Genomic DNA, 25266 nt, shown 5'->3' on the forward strand with positions numbered 1-25266 from the left:
TTTCCTGAAATGTAAAATGAACATAGCACTATCTACTTTATAGTGCTGTTATATAAAAGCATTTAGCAGAGTACCTGATAAACAGGAAGGAAAATTAAACATTAGCTAATATTATTTCTCAGTTTCTGAACTATAAAACAAGTATTATAATATACAATTTTCTTAATAATTATAAAAAGCTGGCATAAAGGGTTTTGCAGAAAACAATGTGGAAATGTGAAGTAACTTGGAAAATCTATTGTCTGTTCTTCTTGCAACACTATTTTCTTATGAGATAAACTGACTTTTTAAAGCCAAAATTAACTGGCTTACCTAATATTCAGTTTTGTAACTATGAATCAGTTACAAAACTTTATGAGCAGAAATCTGTATAAATGAAATACCAGTGCTGCAACCTCTAACTCCATATTACCAGAAACTATTTCTTCTAGAATGAGGTACTCTAGTTTTCAGAAAGAATTAGTCAATTCAAATCATGGGTTAACGGCATCAACAAAGACACAGGTTAACATTAGTATATGCTATGTTCAAATATCCTTGCAGTAGTTAATAGTTATTTCACATTTCAATTTTCACACCACCAAAAAATTATATAAAAAATACTGAGTTGAAGTATTCAACAGTTCAAATACAGGAGATAAAATGTAAATGCTCCTTTATGCTATTGAATATCTTTAATTTAAAAAGTACTTATTTTTGGTTAGGAGGCATCCAAATTTAGATGAATTAACACTTAAGAAAAACTACAAAATTCCATGCCCAAATAAGAGATTTTTCTTTTAAATAAAAGTATCCAGTCTTTGGTCTTATGCACTTAAGAAAGATGATCATTAATTTTAGAGAAGTCTCAAATAAGTAACTTTTAAGCTCATTGTACCAACGATGGAAATATACCAATTACATTGTTTACAGTGCACACACACAGAAAAATGGAATTCAATTCCATGTGGTGAGTAGTAGAGAGTCAGGAGATCCCAAGAAACTGGAAAAACATCTAAAAATTGCAAAAGAAAAAGAACTGAGGAATAAAACAGGAGGGAACATTCCAAAACTCACAAAGTGCTAAACACAAAATCAAACAAAAAACAACACAAAAATAACAAAAACTACCTAGTATTCTTAGAATGCATTTAATCTTTTACATCAAAAGCTTTTCTTTCTTTCTTTAACTTCCCACACCAAAAGTTAGGCCTAGCTTAGCCCAACACAAGACTGTTTTTCCTCTAAGAAAATATCTGGTATTTCATTGGTTATCAATTTAGGGAAAAAACAAGTATACTCTTGACAATAATTAATTTCCACAAGAAAAAATTATTAAATAACATAATTTTAGAAATTCACATTGACAAGTATTTGTAAAGCAAAGCATATACACTGTATATGAGAAAAAGACAAATTAGAGAATGCTATGATCAGCATTGTTTTTAAATTAAGTTGGTGCTATACCTGTAGATATTCCTGAAACTCTTCTCTCTTCGACTTTAAGAATTCATAATTTTTGGGGCCAATGATCCTTTTAGAAGGAAGCTGGGCATCAGGAAATGTGCCTGAAATTAAAACATATGAGACTTATTACTATATTCTGCTACTATTTTAAAAACCTAATTTATAAATTTACTATGGCAAATTCAGATTCACAAAGCTGCCCTATAGAGATGTGACATTATCCTTTAAATAATCTCGAGAAAATCAAAGAGCTTCAAGTCAGAAGTCCAGACCAAAGAACCTGAGTCTAGTAATATCCAAAATAACACCACTTTTCACTGACACAGATTGATTTAGCCCTCTGTACTGGTAAAAAAACAAAAAAAAAAAAGCCTAAAAAATTTCTCATGAGATTATTTTGGAATAGATTCGATTCTTTTAGATAAACTCTTACTAAAGAAATACTACTCTCTCCTGGGAAAAAAGGCAGCACTTTGCCAGTACTATATAAGCTTAAAAACAAAATTTAAAAATCACAGACATGCTTTTTCAGAGAGGGTTGACTTTGGAAATTTTAGCACCAAAAAGGAAAAGTGCTGGGAATCCAACCAACTTTGGTTGATCCAGGATTTTCAAGTACGGAGATAAATGATGTTCTTTCAACTCGAAACTGAAAGGAAAAGTTCTCAGAGAAAGAACAAGACAAGGACGGCACTGCACCACACTGGCAGAGACAAAGAGAAAACCATTTAAAGATAATTACAAACTCAGAATTTAGGCAAAAAGTATGGAGTGAGACCCTGTATTTTTTATCTTCCTATACTCTCCTTATCATGGTCTTTGCTCTTCTGGGCAGAGTAAAGAAGGCTCCCTGCCCTTTTCAATTCAGAAACCACCTGAATTTGGATTAGGGGACACTCCACACAGCTTTTCTAAAATAAAAAGATTCAGAATACACAAATCAAACTCACCAATCTACGTACAAAATGACTGGAAATACTTCATAACTATAGCCCTGATATTAACTAAAGTAAATGGACAGATAAGGGAGATTGAGAGAAAGAACTATAAGGAAAAGTGCTCTCCTTTTCTGATTCAGCTACCCTCAAAAGAAATACTCAACTACAAATTTTGTTTCCATATCTAAATCAAAGAGCTAAATCAAAACATTTGCCATGATACATCGCAAACATATTTACCAAGAAGATGATAGTAAAAGAACACAACAACTCTGAAATGCCTGGTTTAAATTTTCCGCCTCATCAAAATAAACAAAAATTAAACTGGAAAGAGAAGCTTTTCTAAAATATAGTTAAAGAAAAGCTAGCTTCTAAATTTTAATATTATTTAAAAAGCAATAAATGTGCACTGTAAAAACTTAAAAAATATAAATAAGCAGAACTAAGATAAAAACAATACATTCCTATTATCAATAGCAGGGTACACAAGTGTCACTGTTACATTTCCTTGGTACAATTACTTTAAATCAAAAAAGTAATCTAGTTCAACAGCTTTCAAGAAGGCTAATGCTACAGGGCTGGCCCAGTGGCACAGCGGTTAAGTTCATGCATTCTGCTTTGGTGGCCCAGGGTTCGCCGGTTTGAATCCCAGGCAGAAAGAGGAGGATTGGTGGCGGATGTTAGCTCAGGGCTAATCTTCCTCAAAAAAACACAAAGGCTAAGTCAGAGAAAGACGAACTCTATATGACTCCACTCATAGGTGGAAGTTAGTATATTGATAAGGAGATCTGATAGGTGGTTACCAGGGAAAAGGGGGGGTGGGGGGAGGGCACAAAGGGGGAAGTAGTGTACCCACAACATGACTAACAAAAATGTACAACTGAAATCTCACAAGGTTGTAATCTATCCTAACGTTAATAAAAAAAAAAAAAAAAACACAAAGGCTAATGCTGAAATGTAATTTTTTATACAAAAAGGACAACATACCGTGAAATTCTGTTAGTTTTGATTCAAGTACATAGAATTCAAGATATCTTCTATAGACAGACCAATGTTCAGGCTCATGCCCAACTATAAATTAAATGAATACACAGTGAGTAACAAATAACTTTACAAACTTCTACTAAAAGGATGCAGTATTGAAAACATTAATATACAAAACTGGAAATTATTCTAGTCTTAATAATTTATTACTTCTTGGCATCATATTATTAACATATTTTATCCCATATTTTAATTTTAAAATACTTAGATTGATAAACTTCAGCTATTTATGAAGTTCTCTCAATAACATATACATTCTTCTACAACAGAATCATAGAGCTGACAGAAACTTCAAAAATTAGGTAATTATGGTTATTTCTTAAATGTCACAAAAATGATGTATATCATACAAATTTGTAATCAATTTTGGGTCTCTCAAATACTTACCAATTGTCCTGATCTAATACAGTATAGAATAGCGCTATTCAATAGAAATTTCTGCAATTCTGAAAATGTTCTATATTATCTGCACTAATATGGTAGCTATTAGCTACATATTGTTACTGATCACTTGAAACATGGCTAGTGTTTAGTAAAGAACTGAAATTTTAATATAACTTAATTTTAATTGCCACACGTGGCTAGTGGCTACCAAAATCGACAGCACAAAGTAATGGTCTAAAGAATGAGTCAGGTAGGACTACCTATTCCAGTCCCAGTTCCCACATTACTAACCATGTGAACTTGAACAAATAACTTAAGCGCATTGTGCCTTAGTTTGCTCAGAATTAAAATAATTGTACCTACTACACAAAATAATCCACCTAAAGCACTTTTGTACAATGCATAGCACAGAGTAAGCACCACAGAAATGTTAACTGCTATTATTAGCATCTCATTCTAGGACAGATTTAGAAATGCAATGGATTAAGTCAATTAAAACCAAAACAACTCCTGTATTCAGGAAAAAGAACCTGATATAGTCACAACCTATAAAGCAAATTCTATTTTTCTTCTTCAACATTGGTCTTAAAAGATCTATATTATATTTAGTTTTGGTTTTTAAAATCCTGAAATTGCTATTTTGCTACATATATAAAATCAATGTAGTATTTAAATGATACACTTTCTCCCCTCATAGACTACGGCTTTCTAAGAGCATACTACATTGACAGTAAAAGTCTGCAGCACTACGGACATTCTCTCCTTAGAACACAAGTTTTAAGGTTTTCTGGTTTTAATTTTATGGCTAAATTATTAGGCCAAACTTTTTAAAATAAAGCACAAAAATTAAAGATGGTCGTCCAAAAGGCAAAAACAAAAGTATATTCTCAAAATATTTTAAAAGTATATCATACATAAATCTTTCAAAAGAAGATAAAAGTTACTACATGCTGACATAAATTTATTTATCTTGATAAGGATTTATATCTGAATAGTCAAAAGTTTTAAATAATTTCCTGAGAGAGAAGTACGGTGAGGGAAGAGCCAGATTTTAGGTGCGAGGCACAGGAAGGAGCTGCAAGCAGAAGCTAACTAGGAGCTTTCTTTTCAATTCTTTCCAACACTTAAAATTCCAATCGGTAGAAACAGCAGACAAAAGATGCAAACAAAACTATGTTTGAAACTGAAATCACACTATATATCGATGACAGTAGTTTATCTGTACACCTATTAGAATGCTGAGACAGAACAGCAACTAGCAAGACTGATCAGCAAGCACAGCAAAAATCAACTGGCACTGACTCAGAACTGGATAGAGCAAGACCCTGCCCGGCACTTGGCTACAGCTGGAAAATCACAGCTGGCTACTGTGAGCATTCTTCCTTCCCCCTTCCTATGCTGTATGTTCTTGAAATAGGACCAGCTCTGAGAAAAATTGGAAAACCTAATGCTTTTTGAAAAATAAATACGGGGAATTATTAGCACTGCCCTTCACACCATCACTTAGCCATCCCTCTCTTGAAACCAGTTCCTAACACTGCCACTGTTTTTCCCTCTTTCCTCACAGATAGTTCCTTCTTCATGAGCTCAACTTTATTTTTCTGCTCATCATTTCCAAAATGTGCACAATTCTGATGTGCTTTTGCTTACACCAACTGCCCAACTCTTGGACAAACCCCAGGGTGGTGACTGTTTAGCTCACTATGGATACCATTTACCCCCGTCTTTATTACAGTCCTCACCTGAAACAACCAAGAGAAAAAAAATAGCAAAGCATGAAGAAAATTTGCAAAGTTGTGTTTGATCATATTTTTATCAATTCTAATTAGCCCACAACAATGGGAGAGGAGAAATGTCTTAATTAGTCTTAATCAAGTTGGTATAATACCTGATACAGTGCTATATGCATTAATAACAGTCAAGTATAACGGCTAATGATGATGGCAGCAAAACCACTACAAGAAGATTATATAAAGTGCCTTGCTGGTTTGTCAGGTGTCTGGCAGGCAACTACTCAATAAGTGCTGGTTGAACAAATTAATTAGTTAACTGGCAACAGAGATAACCTAGAAAATCCTAAGCTTTCATTCAATTTTCTATTCTGGACACATCTTTTGGATGCAGTCATATTCAACAGTTAGAAATGGCAAAATGTTTATCATTCCTGACAAATCCAGACTAACGGGCACCTGTTAAGAAAGGGATACATAAAGCTTCCTACCTGCTCTTCTATCATTTCTTTCAACATCAATACAAAACACAGGTATTCTCTCCTTTTTCTCCTTCCTTTCAGAGGAGGCATCTTCAAAAAAGTCTACATATGGAATGCTAATTTTCCATGCAGCAAGGTTCCGGGGAGTATTAGGTGTGCTCACTGCTTCCACTGGTGAATCATCCTCCATTACAACAATACCTTCTTCAATCTGAAAAAAAATCATCAGGGAAAATTTAATATTTCCAGGACCTTTAGACCTGTAGGATATGAGATACAATTATAAAGTAATATGTCCATATAAATTGTATAATTCGTTAATAATTTTCAAATTAGGTGATATCAAATTTTCTACCGAAAAAGTAAAGATAAAACATTAAAACTAACAAGCATGCTCCACTTTAGTGGCCCGGATTCTGTTCCCAGGCACAGACCTATACCACTCTGTTGGCAGCCATGCTGTGCTGGCAAGCCCATAGAGTAAAAAACAGAGGAAGACTGGCACACATGTTAGCCCTGGGAGAATCTCCCTAAGCAAAAAAAAAAGAAAAACTAACAAGCTACTAGCATCAACTCCAGGTCTTGTTATATCACCTATACATGAAAATTCAATAGAAACTAGCAAATAGACACTTCAGAGATTGCTAAAAAAGATATTAAAAATACACAAATATAGAAAAATATTTAACTTTGGTAATAAGTTAAAATTAATGTATTAGTTTTCATTTAGGAATGTAAAATTTTATAAATCATACAGCCATTGATGGAGACTGCACAGATAAACTGGAACTGTGCTATACCGCTGGTTACAAAATATATTGGCACAACTCTTCTGGAAGCGTTTTGGCAATATGTATTTATAAAGAGCCATAAAACAGCTTCAATCAAGTAATTCCATTTCTGGGAATTCATTCTAACGAAAGTATTTATTCCAAATAAGTTTTTTAAAACTGTGAAAAAGGCACAAGTATAAATATATTCACTGCAGCATTAAATCATACAAAACTGGAAAAAACAGACCAACCTCTATAGAATTAAGATTGTTTTTTCATCTCCTGACTTTTAAAATTTTAATAATATAAATGTTTAAAATAAAAAATATTTTTAAAAATATTACTTGAAGAACAATTATTTTTAAAAAGAAGTTTAAACATGCTCTAAAAATATACACAGAGAAAGAAGGAAAACACTGTCTCTACCTCATTAAATTGGAAGAGAACCTCTGAAGTGGCACATTAAAACACCTGGTCACCTAGACATCTCTGATTCATGTTAAAGGGGGTAAAGTATTACAGATAACACACATTCATCTTGTACATACATTTTTCAGGCAATGAGTCCAAGTCTGTAGGACATAAGAGGTTTCTGAAAAGCCTAGTCAGAGCAAACCAGGAGGGGAGAGCAATTTCCTTCCAGAATGCTGGCACCCAACCTGCACTCTCAGTTCTACTCTCTTCCCACAGCTGGTAGCCATCTTTCTTCTAAAGTGAATTCTTTTCCTTCCACACAAAGTCCCTTTGCAATGACCTCTTTTCCTGTTCTTGTCCTAAAATGGCTTTCCATAATCCCTAGTAAAACTGTTAGTGATCTTAGGAGGACTTCTTAATGTTCTACTGAAAATAAGAGAGTGGGGCCAGCCTGTTTGCAAAGCGGTTAAGTGTGCACGCTCTGCTTTGGCGGCCCGGGGTTCAGAGGCTCGGATCCTGGGCATGGACTTACGCACCACTTATCAGGCCATGCTGTGGCATCATCCCATATATAAAATGGAGGAAGATGGGCACAGATGTTAGCTTAGGGCCAATCTCCCTCAGCAACAAGAGGAGGATGGGCAGCAGATATTAGCTCAGGGCTAATCTTCTTCAAAAAATAAATACATAAATAAATTTTTAAAAAATAATAAAAAAGTCCTCAAGGCCTAAAAACATGAAACTAAAAAACTATAAAATAATAGGCGTTGGTTTTTGCTTTTGGGGGACAAGGCTATCTCCTTATAAACCTGGAAGAAGAGCAGAGAGAAGCACGTATGAGGGAAACACACACTCCACTGTTTGGAATCTGAGGTACAGAGTAGCATTTTCCATGGTTATTACAACTGTATTTTTGTTAATGGATTTGGCTTCTGAAAAGAGAGGGAAAAATGGATCATTAAATGATAAGGGATTTTGTTTAACAAGCTGACTAAAAGTCAAAAAATGGGACATTCTTAAATAAAAAGAATCCACAAAATCAATCTAACAAAAGGGGGAGAACAAAATTCTTAGCAACATAAAAATATCAAGGAAAGACAAAGGACAAAGCTTTATAATTTATTATTGTTACCATTTAAATGATGTTTATATCAAAAGAATCTAACGAAAAATCTCTAAGGCAATATTTCTCTAAGAATTTTCAGGGCTTCCTTTAATGTTATTTGAAAGTAAGTAAATATTATAAACCAAAATTTAATAAAAAGGAAAACCAAGTACTTTTTCATTTTCAAACAGATGTTCCCTCTACAAAGAGGATGGGGAATAAGAGAGGCAGAGGATAAAAGGCAAGGAGACGTTCCCCTGTTTCCTGGAGAAATACTAACGTTCCTCATTATTATCTTTCCCTATATGGAGATAACTGCCAACATACTAATGGGCATATTATGCTTCAGAAGTTTATTTGTAAATCAGTTCTGAACTTGGACAGAAATGTATTTTCAGATAGACCCAATCTTACATAGTGGACTTTGGTTTCCAGGCCATCATACAAATGCCAATTTATCCATAATCCACATTCATATAGTTATGAGAATTGATGCTATTATAATACTGTATGGTGCATACTGGTGCTTACTTTGTGCTAGGCACTGATCTAAGTGCTTCATATATATTATCTTTTTTAATCCTCACAACACCCCTCTAAAAGCTAGATACTACTATCCCCATTTTACATGTGAGAAAATGAAATCACAATAAAATTAAGCAATTTACCCAAGGTCACATAGGAAGGAGGCACTGCCACCAAATGATCACATCAAAGTTTCTAAAAGAAGATGTCTTCCAGGTCCCACTTTTGGACCACAAACCACTTTAGCCCTGACAGTGACACTGGCAATTTCCCTTTCCCCTACTTCCCTTGCCCCTAAACTTTCCAAAGACAACAAAGAGGATTCCCCGAGGTCCCACAGCTTAGAACTAGCACAGTGCCTCTAAGTCCTGAGTGGCACCATCTAAGTTGGGGTCAAAGCCCTACCAGCCCCACCTTTTCTTTTCAGAGCATTAGAGATTAGTTTGCCCTCTTCTCCTGCTTTCGATTATTATTATCTTTGCTTCCAAGCAAGAACTTCCTTCTTCCTTGGGCCACTACAAAACAGAACAAATTCTCTCAGCTTTTTAAAAATATCCTCTTATTCCTGAAGCAAAAATATAGCTTGCATTTCAAGTAATTGGGAAGAACAAAAAATAAAAAGTACATCTTCCTCCACAAAAATTATGTTTTGAAAACTTCAAAATAACATGGGTAAATGCTTTTGTTATAATGCTAAGCGGGGAGAGAGTGGGATAGCAAACTATATATATAATATAGCCTATTCTATGGGGGTGGGAAGGGAAAGGTTTTTTGAAACAGAAAGTCACCAAAATGTTAGTAGAAGTGGTTATTAGGTGGTAGGAATATTGGTGGTATTGTAATTGCTTTTGCACTCTCCTATATTATTAAAAAATTGAGACTATAATATGCTTAAAATTAAAAAACATAAGTAAACACTATTTTGAAAAAAGACTCCCTCCTCTGGTCTACTGTTTTTCTTCTACTCGTGCTTTTCAGGACAAACAAAGGCATAAAGAAAAAAAAACGCTGTATTTGGATTATCTAAAAAGGAAAAAATAAATAAGATTTTCTTTCATTTAAATTGTTTTGAAGAAGCAGTGAATCTCCTTAACAATTCATCAATGCAGTGGAACAGAGGTCAAAAGAAGGAGGAAAACTGGGTTTATTTATTCCTCTCTCCTAACTTTCCTCCTCCTTGGTCACTGCCAAGCTAACCACTACCATTCATCCCTTTTATACCCAGGTTAGCAAATTTCTTAAGGGCAAAGTCTATGTCTTAAATCACCTTTTAATCCCCAGTGTTCAGAGTCATTAAAAAGCAAAATAAGAATCCAGGGTCTCTGTTCAATAAAAATGTGTTAAATCAAAAGTACAAATGAGACAATATCTGTCTTTATGGAACTCACTAATTGGTAGGGAAGGCAATCATAAGCATATAATTTCAAATACAATATGGTAGGTGCTTGAACATATGATCTAACGGGCACAAAGGAGGGAATGTTCAATTCTATTTGGGGACTCAGGTAAGGGTTTATGAGGAACAGCTGGATTTTGAAAGACAAGTATGAATTTTCCAGGTAAATAAAGGAAAGGCATTTCAAGCAGGACAGCATGTACAAAGATACAGAGAAATAAAATAGTTTGGTGGGTGTAATGTGCATATAAATCAAGTGGGGAACTTATTAACATGCATATTAGGATTCAATGGGTCTAGGATGAAGCCTGAGTGTGTATTTATAAAAAGCTCCCAGGTGGTATTGATGCTGTTGATCTGCAGACGACAGTGAGCAGCAAAAGGTCAGAACATCTATTAACAATTCCATAGGCCTGGACTATACGATTGGAAAGAGATAATATCAGAACATGAAGTAAAAACCTAACCAAAAGACGGTAAATTTTTTGACTATTAGTAGTATCTCAGCTTAACAGAAACCATTCTGGCCTTAGTAAGCAGTAACTTAGTGCTCAGGAACTTTAAAAATTAGATTAGCACCATGAAACTATAATAACTAATGAAAGAATGGAGAATATAAAGGAAGTCCGAAGTACGAAGATAAAGGAGAGGGAAAATAAGAAGTCGGCACAGAAAATTTTTTATGCCTTTGTAAGTCTAAGTTATATATACATCAAATTGAAGAATTTTTACTTACAAAGTCATCTTCACCTTCAGCTACACCATAATTAGGCAACATAGCTCCCTCCATTGTGGTGCTCTTGAACACTCCTTTAATTTTGCTACCTATTCTGCTGATTCCAAATGATTCTCCTCTTTTCTGTGTGCTTCTAAATATTAAACAAAAATGTATCAAGTACATAGCAAATTATCACGATAGTCTACTGTAAATGATAGTAAGGAAGAATAGTTGTGAAAAGGGTAAACTGAATGTATAATATAACTTTTTGGAGTTCTCAGTCACAGATTAAGTCTCAACATTTCAGAGACCAAAAGAGACAGAATATTTAAAGTTTAAATTTAGAGGGATGAATAAATAGGATAATATTTATTAACATTTGAAATTTACCTATTTAACTTTAAAATATTAACTGAACTAAAATGTTTAAAAGACGAGAGCCCCCTAGTGGTACACAGTTCTTATTGCCATACCTATTTTGAAATAGGTAAAAAAATGTGGTAAAATCAACGTTCAAAACAAAATATCCATTTAGAATTGCCCTGCTAAAATAACACAGTGTAACAGAAAAACATATAAAACTATGACCTTCTCAGTACTTCATTTTTAGATGCAATTTTTAAAAATTCTGTCCTTTACGACATTTTTAACAAAATTCAACTTTATAATCATACAAATACTCAAAAGAGGAATGAAGTATAAAATACATCTTACTTAACTGCAAAGTAATAAAAAGAAAATATAAAATGCCAAAGGGAAGGGCTAGCAATGAGCATAGGGATAAAAGCAAATGCAGCCTAAGGAGCAGCCTGCTCTGCCATATACAGGAAATGCTGGTTTTGTAATTTTTTTCAAAAGTAAATTTCTAAAAGCAGAAATAGCTGGAAAGCAAGAAAAACAACAACAAAAGCCAAGAAGCAGCAAAAATTTCTTCCATTATAGCTACTGCCCCATGTTTCAAATAAAAACATAACTTTTATCCAATTTAAAACTCATGCTCACTATGTAATACTGCCTTTACAACAGATATTCAAATAAAAATGACTATTTTAAAATCCAAGACAGTCTGTTCTGAATGCTTAACTTAATGCATAGCTATTATTCCTACAAGCAAATTCATTTACTGAAATAATGCAACAATTAGAGAAATAAAAGTAAACTGACCAAGTTTCAAATACACCAAGTATATTAGTGACGTGCATTTTATACATGTCGAAGGAGCAAATCAAAGTTATTTTAAAACTGGAAAAATCCTAATAATAAGTAGTAAGTAGTAAAAAGGGTACTTAAACTAGAAGATTATTTTATTTAAATAAGCATGCAATGAGCGTTTTTAAAAATCCATGGGGCTGGCCCAGTGGCATAGAGGTTAAGTTTGCACGCTCCACTTCTGCAGCCCGGGGTTCACAGGTTCAGATTCCAGGCGCAGACCTACACACCGCTCATCAAGCCATGTTGTGGCAGTGTCCCACCCACAAAATAGAGGAAGACTGGCACAGGCATTAGCTCAGGGACAATCTTCCTCAAGCAAAAAGAGGAACATTGGGAACAGACGTCAACTCAGGACACATCTTTCTCACCAAAAAAAAAATCCAGAATTGTAAACACAATTCTCTCTGACAGAAGAAATGTTTCCAAAAACAAATATGAAAGTGTTGACAAAATATTATTATAATTTCTAGAATCTAGACAGATTATAAAACAATTGAACTTTTTGAAATACGACATTTTAAAACAATATTTCACTTGGGATTATACTCAGAAATACAGAAACATTGTACTTCTTGCTTTAAAGAAAGTTCTTTATACACAAATAATTCCAAAAGTAATTTAGCAAAATCAGTAACAACAAAAGAATGAATCAATAGTCCTTGAAAAGCTAGATACTGGCTTTTTATTTTTATACTGAAATTTTTTTTATGACAACATACACCATGCTATTTCAAAAGAAGATACCTAGAAGAGGTTAATTTTAAAGGGATATCCCAAATAGGTGATATAAAGGCAGTAATAGCACAGTGTTTTACTTTTTCCCTTTTTAGTTGTAGTTAGGTTGTTTTGGGTGTACTTTTTTGACATAAACAGATAATTTATACAGAAAAGAATCACATGCTGTCTCAAGACTTACCGAAAATCATCCAAACTTAGGCTACCTCTGCAATAACAGATATGTGAAATTATATAAGAAAAGGAGAGAGAGAAAGCCCAGATATTAAACAAATTTCACTTTAGAACACAAAGAAAAATTTAAAAGTTTTAAAGTTACACAGGCAGATAGCATTCATCTTTTTAAAGGGAAGGAATTCTTACGAATAACACAACAGAGGAAAGAGAAACAAAGCACAACGGATAACCATTTTTTGGGGTTTTAGAGTATGAATTCCAGATCACTGAAAAAAGTTCTTAAAAACTCAGTATGTCAGGAAATAATTCTGTATTTTTTGCCCTCGTTTAGGCATCCCATTTTTTTGATTCAGTGGAAAGTATGCAGAGACTAAGCCACCAAAAACTTGGCACAGGGAACAAACTCGTATTTTCCAACATGGAATTCATGTCCATATTAGACATAATTATGCATGCTTCACACATTTTTAGCTTGAGTATTTCAAAAAGTAACTTTTAAGCTAAGAAAGTCAGGTCAATATAAAGAAAAACACACTTTAAAAGACCATAATCAGTACCCAGAATAAAAAGAACCCATATTTTTTAGTTTAAAGCCAGCAAAATTAGTGCCTTAATATGTTGAAGACAACTAGGCATTCTCAAAGTGGCAAAGAAAGCTTTGCATCTCTGAAGCTATGACTCTGACTTCGATTTAGCTATGCAGCAGGCTTATAAAATCAAAGAACTGCTTACCCTTAAATGGTCCTATACAGGAGTTTCATGAAGCTTAATTTCCTAGTATAAGACTCCAAACATCCTAAGTCTATAAACAGGGATAAATTCCACCTGTTTCTCAAGTGATGCTGGGAAATTCCATAAAAGTCTTGAAAAAGTATCCAAATGAAACAAGAGGTGCATGGATTGGGTAAAGAATGCTATTTTAAATAACATGGATGGGATTTTTGTTAAATAAAGTCAATGTTTCATGGTTGTGAAATATAAATTTTTAGGAAAAAGGAATATCTTTACAAAGAATCATATTTTCCATCTTTCAGAAAAGTTATTACATGTATACCACTTATACCGAGGCATTTTGTGGAAGTAATACTTAACATTCAAAGAAATTCAAATCTGTTGCTACAACCCTCGGTTACATCAAAAACTGCAATATATTCTCCCCATGGCTAAGGCTTTCAGATTTTTCCTTGTACTATCCACCCAAACAACAATTTCATTTTCTGACCTATCTTCTTCTCTCTCTGTACATCTCCAATTTACTTATATATTTATTAGAACCTTGCTCAGACAAACAGGAAGGTGTGGAGAGCAACGTGAACATCTATTCTACAGAAGTAAAAATTTGCCATCTGTGTCAATTTTGTACTTATAACAATGTAAGAACAAATCAAGATATTACTTATCCAGTTTATAAATGAATAAAGCTTCTCTTTTCTGTTACTTTTCTTTTGGTCATTCAGAGAGCCAGAAGGGAAAGGGAGAAAAACATCTCCACTTTTGTAACCAGTAAGTATTCTAATAAAAAGTACTTTCTGGGAAAAAAAAATTACTGTCTAAAATTGAGTTATCTGCGGATATCATTTATGCATGCAGTTCATAGTCTCCAATAAAGCACTAATATGTATTAATTATGAGATTAACAAGACAATGCTATATATCTTATTAAATTTTTCTAAATGAATTTCAGGCATGTTCAGGTTACTATAGGTAGTACAGTTCTACAATTCCTGAGTAAAACGTCTTGTCTACTTATGTAGCAATGGAGCGATATATTCACAGAAAAATAGCCTAATAAAGACAGTGGTGCTATCACAGAACGATTAGCATCAACAAGTACAAAAACAAAACATACATGTGATTGAATATATTTACCTGTTGAATTTTGAATTGCGTGTTGGTGACTCTGCACCTCTTAAAAGTTGTCTGAAATACTTCAAAAATAATTATGATTTTTTTAAATTAATATTTGATACTGAAACATTCCACTTTACCTTACTATTTTCCAATTTAAAGAAAATGTTATTTAAGTCAAGTGAATACAACCACAGTCAAACAGAGTAAGGATTAAAATATTGCAAATGGAGATATTCAGGCCAATTGATTTCCACAGGTCGGTAAATAACGTATATACAAGAAAAATGGGGTTTCTGCATTACCACAGTACTACAAAGCCACGCAGGCATATGGAAAATCAGGTAGACCAATTTGGTCACAATCTACCTAGTCACATATACACAAACATAGTTGTGGTATTGAGAATTGTTTTTATAATCAACTTCTAATCTCCATTAAGATATGTAGTAGAAAGGAATATTCATTTTCTTAATTATGTTTTATTTTTCTGTTTATTTCGTTATTTGACTCACTCATCTATCAAAACTACCACTAAATTTTGAAGAAAAATCGTCAAACAAGATTAATATTTTGACTTACCTCATCACTGTGGCAGAACATAGGAGTAAACACATTCTCCAAGAGAGAAAGTACATGCTCGTATGCTTCAAAGAGACATCTCATAGTTTGAAGTTTCACAACATCCATGTATGGGCCTTCAGCAACTATTAAAAAAATTATATTATAGAAATTATTTATGAATATCATACATTATATATTACTTTAAAATTCATGACCATGAAAGAGCATACAAACAGTCCTTAAACTATGTTTTACATAAAAATCCACTATAAGGTGTAGAAATCACACTAGAAATAGGAAATTAAAAACACCAAGGTCCAGTTCTGGCAAGTATTAGTGATGTGAATTGTGAATAAGTTTCTTCATCAAACCTTTCATCTTGTTAGGAAAACAGGATAATGACTGCCTGTGTATCTCACACAGCTGTTGCAATGATAAATAGAAAATACATGAGAAAATTCTGAAAACTGTAAAAAGGCTACAGAATTCATTCTCCTCATCATCTTTGACTTACTTTTTTGAATCTCCTCTACAATAAAAGGATCAAATCGAATTTTGTCAATACTTTCATCCAAACAATATGTTTTATAAATCTTCTGTAACTCCTCATGAAGAGATAACATTTCATCATTTGATAACTCTGGTCGCAAAATTCTATCATTGAATTCCTCTAGCAAATAAAGAAAGAGTAAGAAAAAAATGAATTATTTTAATATAAAACTATTCATGAAAACTTCATGCTCCCAGTTTAATTAGCAGTCAATATTAAAAGTAGCAATTATAAACAATCTATTCCTCATTGTAAGCTTTTTAAAAAGATTTAATTGGGAGTAAAATAACTACTCAGATGAAAGAGAAATTCAGTAAATCAAACATTTTATATACCAATATTAAATATGTAAACACTTGCATAAAAATACAAATTTTCTAAAATTGAGAATAGTAAACACACTTCTAAAATTTTTTTTAAAGAACATATTGGGTTAATTTCTTATACCAAGGGGCTTTAATATTTTAACATCTGATTCACTAAATAACAGTGAAAACTAAGGCTTTTTGAGTTCTAGTCAATGTTTTTAAACAATATTTCCTTCCATCATGGAGCTACAGACCAGTGATGGAGCTGAGAGTCTGAATAAATAAATCTTTTCTTCTAAAATGACAGATGACAGCATTAGGACAGACAAAATATTGACTGCTTTTTTTTTATTACGAGAGGTGTTAATACAGAGTTTACCCCTTAATTCTTAATTATCCAGATGTTTCAGAGAGGAAAGGAAGGATTTTAAAAAAAAGAAAACTTGAACAGAACACATAAGATCTTTGGGATGATACCAAATTTATATATTGTCATCTCAAAAGGAAAGGAGAGAGAAAATGAGACAGAATACTTGAAGAGTTAACAGCCAAGAATTTTCAAAAATGATAAAGACAACAACCCACATATCCAAGACTCTTAGTAAAATCCAAGCAGAATAAATAAAAAGAAAATTACACATCATAGTCAAATTGCTGAACACTAAAAGTGAAGAGAAAATTGTACAACTAGTCAGGGAGAAAAGGAACATGTTATATACAGGCGAAGAAATATAACAATGGAAGCCAATTTTTCATTAGCAACAACAGCATTGTCCAAAAGACAATGGAAGAATGACTTTGAAATGCTGAAAGAAAAAACTATCAAACTAAAATTCTCCATTCAGTGAAAATATTCTTCAAAAATGAAGACAAAATAAACATCTTTTCAAAGACAAAAGCTAAGAGAATTTACCTCCAGCAGCTTGGTACTACAAGAAATGTGAAGATAATTTCTTTCAGCAGAAAGGAAATGACAACAGAAACTTGGTTCTGCAGAAAGGAATAAAGAGCACCAGAAAGGTAAATATGCCAGTAACCATAAGGACCAAAATTTGTGTGTGTGTGTGTGTGTGTGTGCGCGCGTGCATATGTGTAAGGCTGTTGACTATTTAAAGAAGAAATAACAATGTACTGTGAGGTTTACAGCCTACAAAGAATTAAAATATATGATAAGTACAACAGGCAGGAAGGGAGCAATCTGAGGTAAATACTGTTCCTGAAGCAGTAAAATATTTTTAAATGAAGATTGTGATAAATGAAAGACGTTTGGTACAATCTCTGAGCAACCACCTTAAAAAAAGGAAGAAAACAGAAAACACATAGATAAAGAGTCAATAGAGGAGATAAAATGGAATACTAAAAACCATTCAAGCAGCCCAAACAAAGGCAAGAAAGGAGGAAAAGAACAACAAAGAATACATGGAACAAACACAAACACACACCAAAACCTAACAATAAACACAATAATTACATTAAGTGTAAATATACTACACCCCCCAATTAGAAAACAAAGATCATCAAACTAGGTTTTTCTTAAAAAGCAAGATTCAACCATATGCTGTGTACAAGAAATACGTTAATCATACAGAAAAAGATATATAATGCAAACCCACGTGTAAAGAAGGATGGTGTAGCTATATTAATATCAAACAAAGTAGACTTCAAGACAGAGAATTATCAGAGATAAAGAAGAGCATTTACAATCACAAAAGGATAAATTCATTAAGAAAGCATAGCAACCTTAAATGGGCCTGTACCTGATAATAAAGTTCAAAATACCTGGAAACACCAAAAACAAAGACAATCTTGTCACTTTCACCACAAACTCACAACACAAGTTGGAACGAGATATGAGAAAAACAAGTTAGGAGGGGAAGAGGAAACGGACTGAATCAGTTTAGACTAAGGAATTAACAGGCCATCAGAAAATGGACTATCTTATACACGAGTTTCTGAATACAAACTTCAGGGTAGCCACTAAACTAAAAAGCAGAACAGAGACACAAAAAATAAATTAGGGAAAAACAAAGAGACACATCAAAAAAAGCTACATAATTCAATGGGTAGACCAAAACACACAGGACGAGAAACAAAGGAAACGCAGGAAAACTGGAAAATAAGTCATATAATGACATCATTTAGCCCTCAGGTATCAGGATTCACCCTAAACGTAAATGGATTGAATTCCCCAATAAAAAGACACAGAGTGGCAAGATGGATTAAAGAACAGGATCCAACAATTTTCTGCCTCCAGGAAACACACCTCAGCTCCAATGACAAACACAGACTCAGAGTGAAGGGCTGGAATACGATATTCCAAGCTAATGGCAAACAAAAGAAAGCAGGTGTTGCAATACTTCTATCAGACAAAGTAGACTTGAAGATAAGACAGGTGAAGAGACAAAGAGGGGCAGCATATGATGATCAAAGGGACACTCCACCAAGAAGAAATAATGCTCATAAATATGTACGCACCTAACACAGGAGCACCAAAGTTCATAAAGCAACTATTAAAAAACCTAAAAGAAGATATTAAAAATAACACAATAATAGTAGGGGACCTCAACACCCCAGTCACATCAATGGATAGATCATCCAGACAGAAAATCAACAAGGAAACAGTGGAATTAAAGGAAAAGCTAAATCAGTTGGACTTAATAGACATATATAGAACATTCCATCCAAAAACTGCAGGATACACATTCTTCTCAAGTGGGCACAGAACATTCTCAAGGATAGACCACATGTTGGGAAACAAGGCAAGTCTATAAATTTAAAAAAACTAAAATAATAACCAAGCATCTTTTCCAATCATAATGGTATAAAACTAGAAATTAATTACAAGAAAATAGCTGAGAAAAGGACAAGGATGTGGAGACTAAACAATATGCTACTGAACAAGCAATGGGTCATTGAAGAAATTAAAGGAGAAATCAAAAAATACCTGGATATAAATGAAAATGATAACATATCATACCAACTCATATTCAATGCAGCAAAAGCTGTATTAAGAGAGAAATTCATCGCAATATAGGCACATTTTAACAAACACGAAAAATCCCAAATAAGCAATCTTAAATTACACCTAACTGAATTAGAAAAGAACTAACAAAGCCCAAAGTCGGCAGAAGGAGAAGAAATAATGAAAATCAGAGCCGAAATAAATGCTATTGAAACAAAAAAAGGCAGTAGAAAGGATCAATGAAACAAAGAGCTGGTTCTTTGAGAAGACAAATAAAACTGACAAACCCCTAGCCAGACTTACAAAGAAAAAAAGAGAGAAAGTTCAAATAAACAAAATCAGAAATGAAAGAGGAGAAATAACAACAGATTCCACAGAAATACAACGGATTATAAGAGAATACTATGAAAAACTATATGGCAACAAAATGGATAACCTAGAGGAAATGGATACATTCTTAGACTCTTACAACCTCCCAAAGCTGAGTCAAGAAGAAAGAGACAATCTGAATAGACCAATCACATGGAAAGAGATTGAAACAGTAATCAAAAGCATCCCAAAGAATAAAACCTCAGGACCAGATGGCTTTCCTGGGGAATTCTACCAAACTTTCAGAAAGGATTTAACACCTATCCTTCTCAAGCTATTCCAAAAAATTAGGGAAGATGGAACACTTCCTAACACATTCTGTGTGGCCAATATCACTCTGATACCAAAGCCTGACAAGGACAGCACAATAAAGGAGAATAACAGGCCAATATTGCTGATGAACATAGGTGCAAAAATCCTCAACAAAATATTGGCAACTCGAATTCAGCAATATATCAAACATCATGATCAAGTGCAATTTACACCAGGGACACAGGGATGGTCCAACATCCAAAAATCAATCAACGTGATACACCACATCAACAAATTGAGGAATATAAACCACATGATCCTCTCAATAGATGCAGAGAAAGCATTTGACAAGATACAACAGCCATTTATGATAAAAACTCTGAACAAAATGGGGATAAAAAGAAATTACCTCAACATAATAAAGGCCATATATGACAAACCCACAGCCAGCATCATACTCAGTGTGCAAAAACTGAGCACCATCCCCCTGAGAACAGGAACAAGACAAGGATGCCCACTATCACCACTCTTATTCAACATAGTACTGGAGGTTTGGGACAGAGCAATTAGGCAAGAGAAAGGAATAAAAGGAATACAAAGAGGGAGTGAAGAAGTGAAACTCTCGCTGTTTGCTGATGACATGATCTTATACATAGAAAATCCAAAAAAAATCCATCAGAAAACTAGTAGAAATAATTAACAATTACAGCAAAGTTGCAAGGTACAGAATCAACTTACAAAAATTAGTTGCTTTACTATACTCCAATAACGAACTTACAGAAAGAGAACTCAAGAATATAATTCCATTTGCAGTCACAACCAAAAGAATAAAGTACCTAGGAATTAATTGAACCAAGGAGGTGAAGGACTTATACAATGAAAACTATAAGATATTTCTGAGAGAAACTGATAATGACATAAAGAGATGGAAAGAGATTCCTTGCTCACGGATTGGAAGAATAAACATAGTTAAAATGTCCATACTACCCAAAGCAATCTACAGATTCAATACAATCCCAATCGGAATCCCAAAGACATTCTTCATGGAAATAGAACAAAGAATCCTAAAATTCCTATGGGGCAATCAAAGACCCCGAACTGCTATGGCAATCCTAAGAAAAAAAGAACAAAGCTGGAGGTATCACAATCCCTGACTTCAAAATGTACTACAAAGACATAGTGATCAAAACGACATGGTACTGGTACAAAAACAGGCACAGAGATCAATGGAACAGAACTGAAAGCCCAGAAATAAAACTGCACACTATGGACAGGTAATTTTTGACAAAGGTGCCAAGAACATACAATGGAGAAAAGATAGTCTCTTCAATAAATGGTGTTGGGAAAACTCGACAGCCAAAGGCAAAAGAATGAAGGTAGACCGCTCTCTCATATCATACACAAAAATAAAGTCAAAATGGATCCAAGACTTGAAGACACATCCTGAAACTATAAAACTCCTGGAAGATAATATCGGTAGTACAGTCTTTGACACTGAACTAAAAAGGATCTTTTCAAATACCACGTCCTCTCAGACAAGGGAAACAAAAGAAAAAATAAACAAGTGGGAATTCATTAGACTAAAGAGCGTCTGCAAGGCAAAAGAAACTAGAATCAAAACAAAGAGACAACTCACCAACTGGGAGAAAATATTTGCAAATCATATATCTGACAAGGGGTTAATTTCCATAATATTTAAGGAACTCACACAACTGAACAACAAATAAACAAATAACTTGATCAAAAAATGGGCAGAGGAGAGGAACATTTTTCCAAAGAAGATATACAGATGGCCAATAAACACATGCACAGATGTTCAACATCACTAATCATTAGGGAAATGCAAATCAAAACTACACTAAGACATCACCTTATGCCTGTTAAAATGGCTATAATCAGTAAGACGAAAAATAAACGTTGGAGAGGGTGTGGAGAGAGGGGAACCCTCATACACTGCTGATGGGAATGCAAACTGGTGCAGCCACCATGGAAAACAGTATGGAGACTCCTCAAAAAACTAAAAATAGAAATACCATATGACCCAGCTATCCCACTACTGGGTATCTACCCAAACAACTTGAAATCAATAATCCAAAGTAACATATGCACCCCTAGGTTCATTGCAGCGCTATTCACAGTAGCCAAGACATGGAAGCAACCCAAGTGCCCATCGACTGATGACTGTATAAACAAGATGTGCTATATATATATACAATGGAATACTACTCAGCCAGAAAAAAAGACAAATTCATCCATTTGCAATAACATGGAAGGATCTAGAGGGAATTATGCTAAGTGAAATAAGCCAGTCTGAGAAAGACAAACACCAGATGACTTCACTCATATGTGGAATATAAACAAGTACATGGACAAAGAAAACAGTTCAGTGGTTACCAGGGGAAGGGGGGTGGGGGCTGGGCACAGGGGGTGAAGGGGAGCACTTATGTGGTGACAGTCAAGAAATAATGTACATCTGAAATCTTGCACTGATGTAAACTATTATGAACTCAATAAAAAATAATTGATATTAAAAAAGTTATATTTAAGAAAGAAACTAGGTGCATTAAAAAATTAATCTTTTCACAGAGCCCATCAAGTGTCTCATAAAGCCAATAATGCAAGATGTTATAGAGCTTACAATCAAAATAAAACATTTTTGTATTTGATTATCAAAATAATCCTTAAAAACTGTGACATAGTGTTATTAATATGGGCTAATGATTAGGTCTTTAATATACTTTCATTAAACTGAATTTTCAGTAGTTTTATCCTGTTAATAGGACTTGGCTGAAATCAGCTATCAATTATGTCCCAATCTGGAAAGGAGTGGACAGTAGAGACAAGCAATAGGTGCTCTTAGAATATCTACTAAACGAAAGTCCAATGATAGATATAACTACAACATCGAATCTGATCTCAATAGTCAAATAGATTAAAAAGTTTAAAAATGATTTTGATAAAGTAGACAGATAAGCCTCACCCACAGTCAGACAAATTTGCAACACGTGCACCGCTCCTTCTTGTTTCAGAAAGTTCATAAAGCGAAATAAGAGATCTTGTTGCTCCCTGATTTGCTTCAATTCTAACTTCAGCACCTTAATATAATATGGGAGGAAGAGTAAGTTAAGACTATATAAATACGTGATAAAATTGTTTATATCAAAAGTAATACAAGTTATTGCTTAAAATACTTACAGATGGCTTTTTATTTCTAGGTTCTGCAAATTTCTGCAAGAATGGAACCAAAGGGGAAGGTGGTTCGGTTGCTTTTTCAGGCTTTGAAGAAAGAGAATTAATTAATTCAATAAAACTCTCATTTGATTTGACAGATATGAATCAAAATTCAATGCAATCTGAAGTGCTTTCTAACATGTTCAATACTCACTGGACTGTCATCTATGAAGATGATAAGCAAATGATTCACAGTATCCTAATGGAAAATAATAAATATAGGTCAAAATAATTCAATTACTGTATTCTGCCCAGAATTCTCAAAGCTTTTATCATATTATGAAAATTTCTAGAAAAATGAAGAAATAAATGGAGTGGTGGCAAAGCATCTGCACTTACGTAATACAGAGGGATTTTTAAAAATCTACAATGCAGGGTCTCACCTTTTGTGAAAATAGGCAAAGAAAAGTTATTCTGACTTTGGCATTTAAAATGTTTATAAATTATTCTTTTCTTCAAAATCTTATGGATTAAAAGTAAAAGCAACTCAAGTGTCTATTGATGGATGAAAGAATAAGCAAAATGTAGTATATACCTACAATGGAGTATTATTCAGCCTTGAAAAGGAAGGGAATTCTGATAAACCTTGGATAAACCTTGGATAAACCTTGGATAAACATGGATAAACCTTGAGGACATTATGCTAAGCAAAATAAGCCAGTCACAAAAAAGACATATATTCCATGATTCCACTTATATGATGTACCTAGAATAGTCAAAATTCATAGAGACAGGAAGTTGAGTGGTAGCTGCCAGGAGTGAGGGAGGAAGGAGGAATGGAGAATTATTATTTAATGGGTATAGAGCTTCAGTTGTTTTGTTTTGTTTTTTTAAAGATCGGCACCTGAGCTAACAACCATTACCAATCTTTTTTCCCTCTGCTTTTTCTCCCCAAATCCCCCTAGTATATAGTTGTATATTTTTTTAGCTGTGAGTCCTTCTAGTTGTGGCATGTGGGACGCCACCTCAGCATGGCCTAAAGAATGGTGCCATGTCCGCACCCAGCATCCAAACCGGCAAAACCCTGGGCCACTGAAGCAGAGCGTGCAGACTTAACCACTCCGCCATGGGGCCGGCCCAGAGTTTCAGTTTTGTGAGATGAAAGTTCTGGAGACTGGGTAGTGGTGAGAGTTGTTCAACAATATGAATGTATCTAATAGTACTGAACTGCACATATAAAATTTAAAATGGTAAATTTTACGTTGTATGCATTTTACCACAATTAAAGAAAAAAAATTTTTTAAGTCTTACTGGATCAGCTAGGAAATCCAAAGAAGGAAGGAACACGGAACCAGAGAGGATCTCTCTTAAAAGTAAGGTCAGGGATCTGGAAAGAGAAATAACATTGTATATATTTAGTAATTTACATCAGCTCTTACCTGGGGATCTTGTTAAAATGCAAACTAAGATATAGTAGGTCTGGGATGTGCCCCAACATTCCACATTTGTAACAAGCTCCCGAGCAGTGCTCATACTACTGGTTCACAGACCACACCTGGAGTCCTTTGGCTAAAAGAGAATACTATTGAAGAGAAAAAAAAGCATTTCCTTAGCAGGAGGGACTTCGGTAAACATTAGAAAACACTTCCCACTTCAGAAATATTTAAAATGTTTGATGTATTTTTAAATTAATGTTTAAAGCTAACATGCTTAATAGTATAATAAATTACTTTGTAATTATATCTACATTAATATTATGAATTTGTTTAAAATAAAAATATTTTAATTAAAATATTAAAAATTTTAAATAAAATAAAGCAATATTTAAAGTCCATCACTAAAGATAAGCCATGGTTTCTCCTCAAGGATTATGAGGGTGAGAGTAATGAGGTAACTTAGGGAACTATCCACACACGCTGCTGTCAGCACGAGTGAGGATGGACTAGAGGACCTCTAATTACTCTTCCCAGGTAGACATTTAAAACTCAAACTTGTCTGTAGAGTTTATTCAGTGTTTCTGCCAATGAGTCACAATGTGCATGTCTTTAAAAAGGAACATCAGGGAAGTAACAAAGTATAATGATCCCAAACACGAAAATTAATTTTATTCATATTTATCTTTGATTTCCCAAGATCAATTTCCAAGAAAAAATTCTAAGCAAC

The 25266-nt window shown here is 33.8% G+C and overlaps 1 protein-coding gene across 12 annotated transcripts in view; it reads right to left on the reverse strand.

Annotated features, from left to right (window-relative positions):
* Window positions 1-25266, reverse strand: part of SNX14 (sorting nexin 14) — a 70362-nt gene that overhangs the window by 10347 nt on the left and 34749 nt on the right. For 7 of the 12 annotated variants that reach the window (XM_070223527.1, XM_014734076.3, XM_070223528.1 and 4 more), the window contains 11 exons: window positions 24415-24490; window positions 23318-23362; window positions 23128-23208; window positions 22913-23027; window positions 16006-16161; window positions 15510-15634; window positions 14949-15007; window positions 10974-11106; window positions 6034-6235; window positions 3372-3455; window positions 1447-1547 (listed from right to left, as the gene is read on the reverse strand). In XM_070223527.1, the coding sequence (XP_070079628.1) occupies window positions 1447-1547; window positions 3372-3455; window positions 6034-6235; window positions 10974-11106; window positions 14949-15007; window positions 15510-15634; window positions 16006-16161; window positions 22913-23027; window positions 23128-23208; window positions 23318-23362; window positions 24415-24490 (1177 nt within the window). Of the gene's footprint in view, window positions 1-1446; window positions 1548-3371; window positions 3456-6033; window positions 6236-10973; window positions 11107-13083; window positions 13111-14948; window positions 15008-15509; window positions 15635-16005; window positions 16162-22912; window positions 23028-23127; window positions 23209-23317; window positions 23363-24414; window positions 24491-25266 lie in introns of all 12 variants that reach the window. The other 5 variants (XM_001503705.7, XM_070223520.1, XM_070223526.1 and 2 more) reach the window with 1 other exon arrangement.

This window comes from Equus caballus, chromosome 10, assembly GCF_041296265.1.
Source record: "Equus caballus isolate H_3958 breed thoroughbred chromosome 10, TB-T2T, whole genome shotgun sequence".
NCBI classification, from domain to species: Eukaryota; Metazoa; Chordata; class Mammalia; order Perissodactyla; family Equidae; genus Equus; species Equus caballus.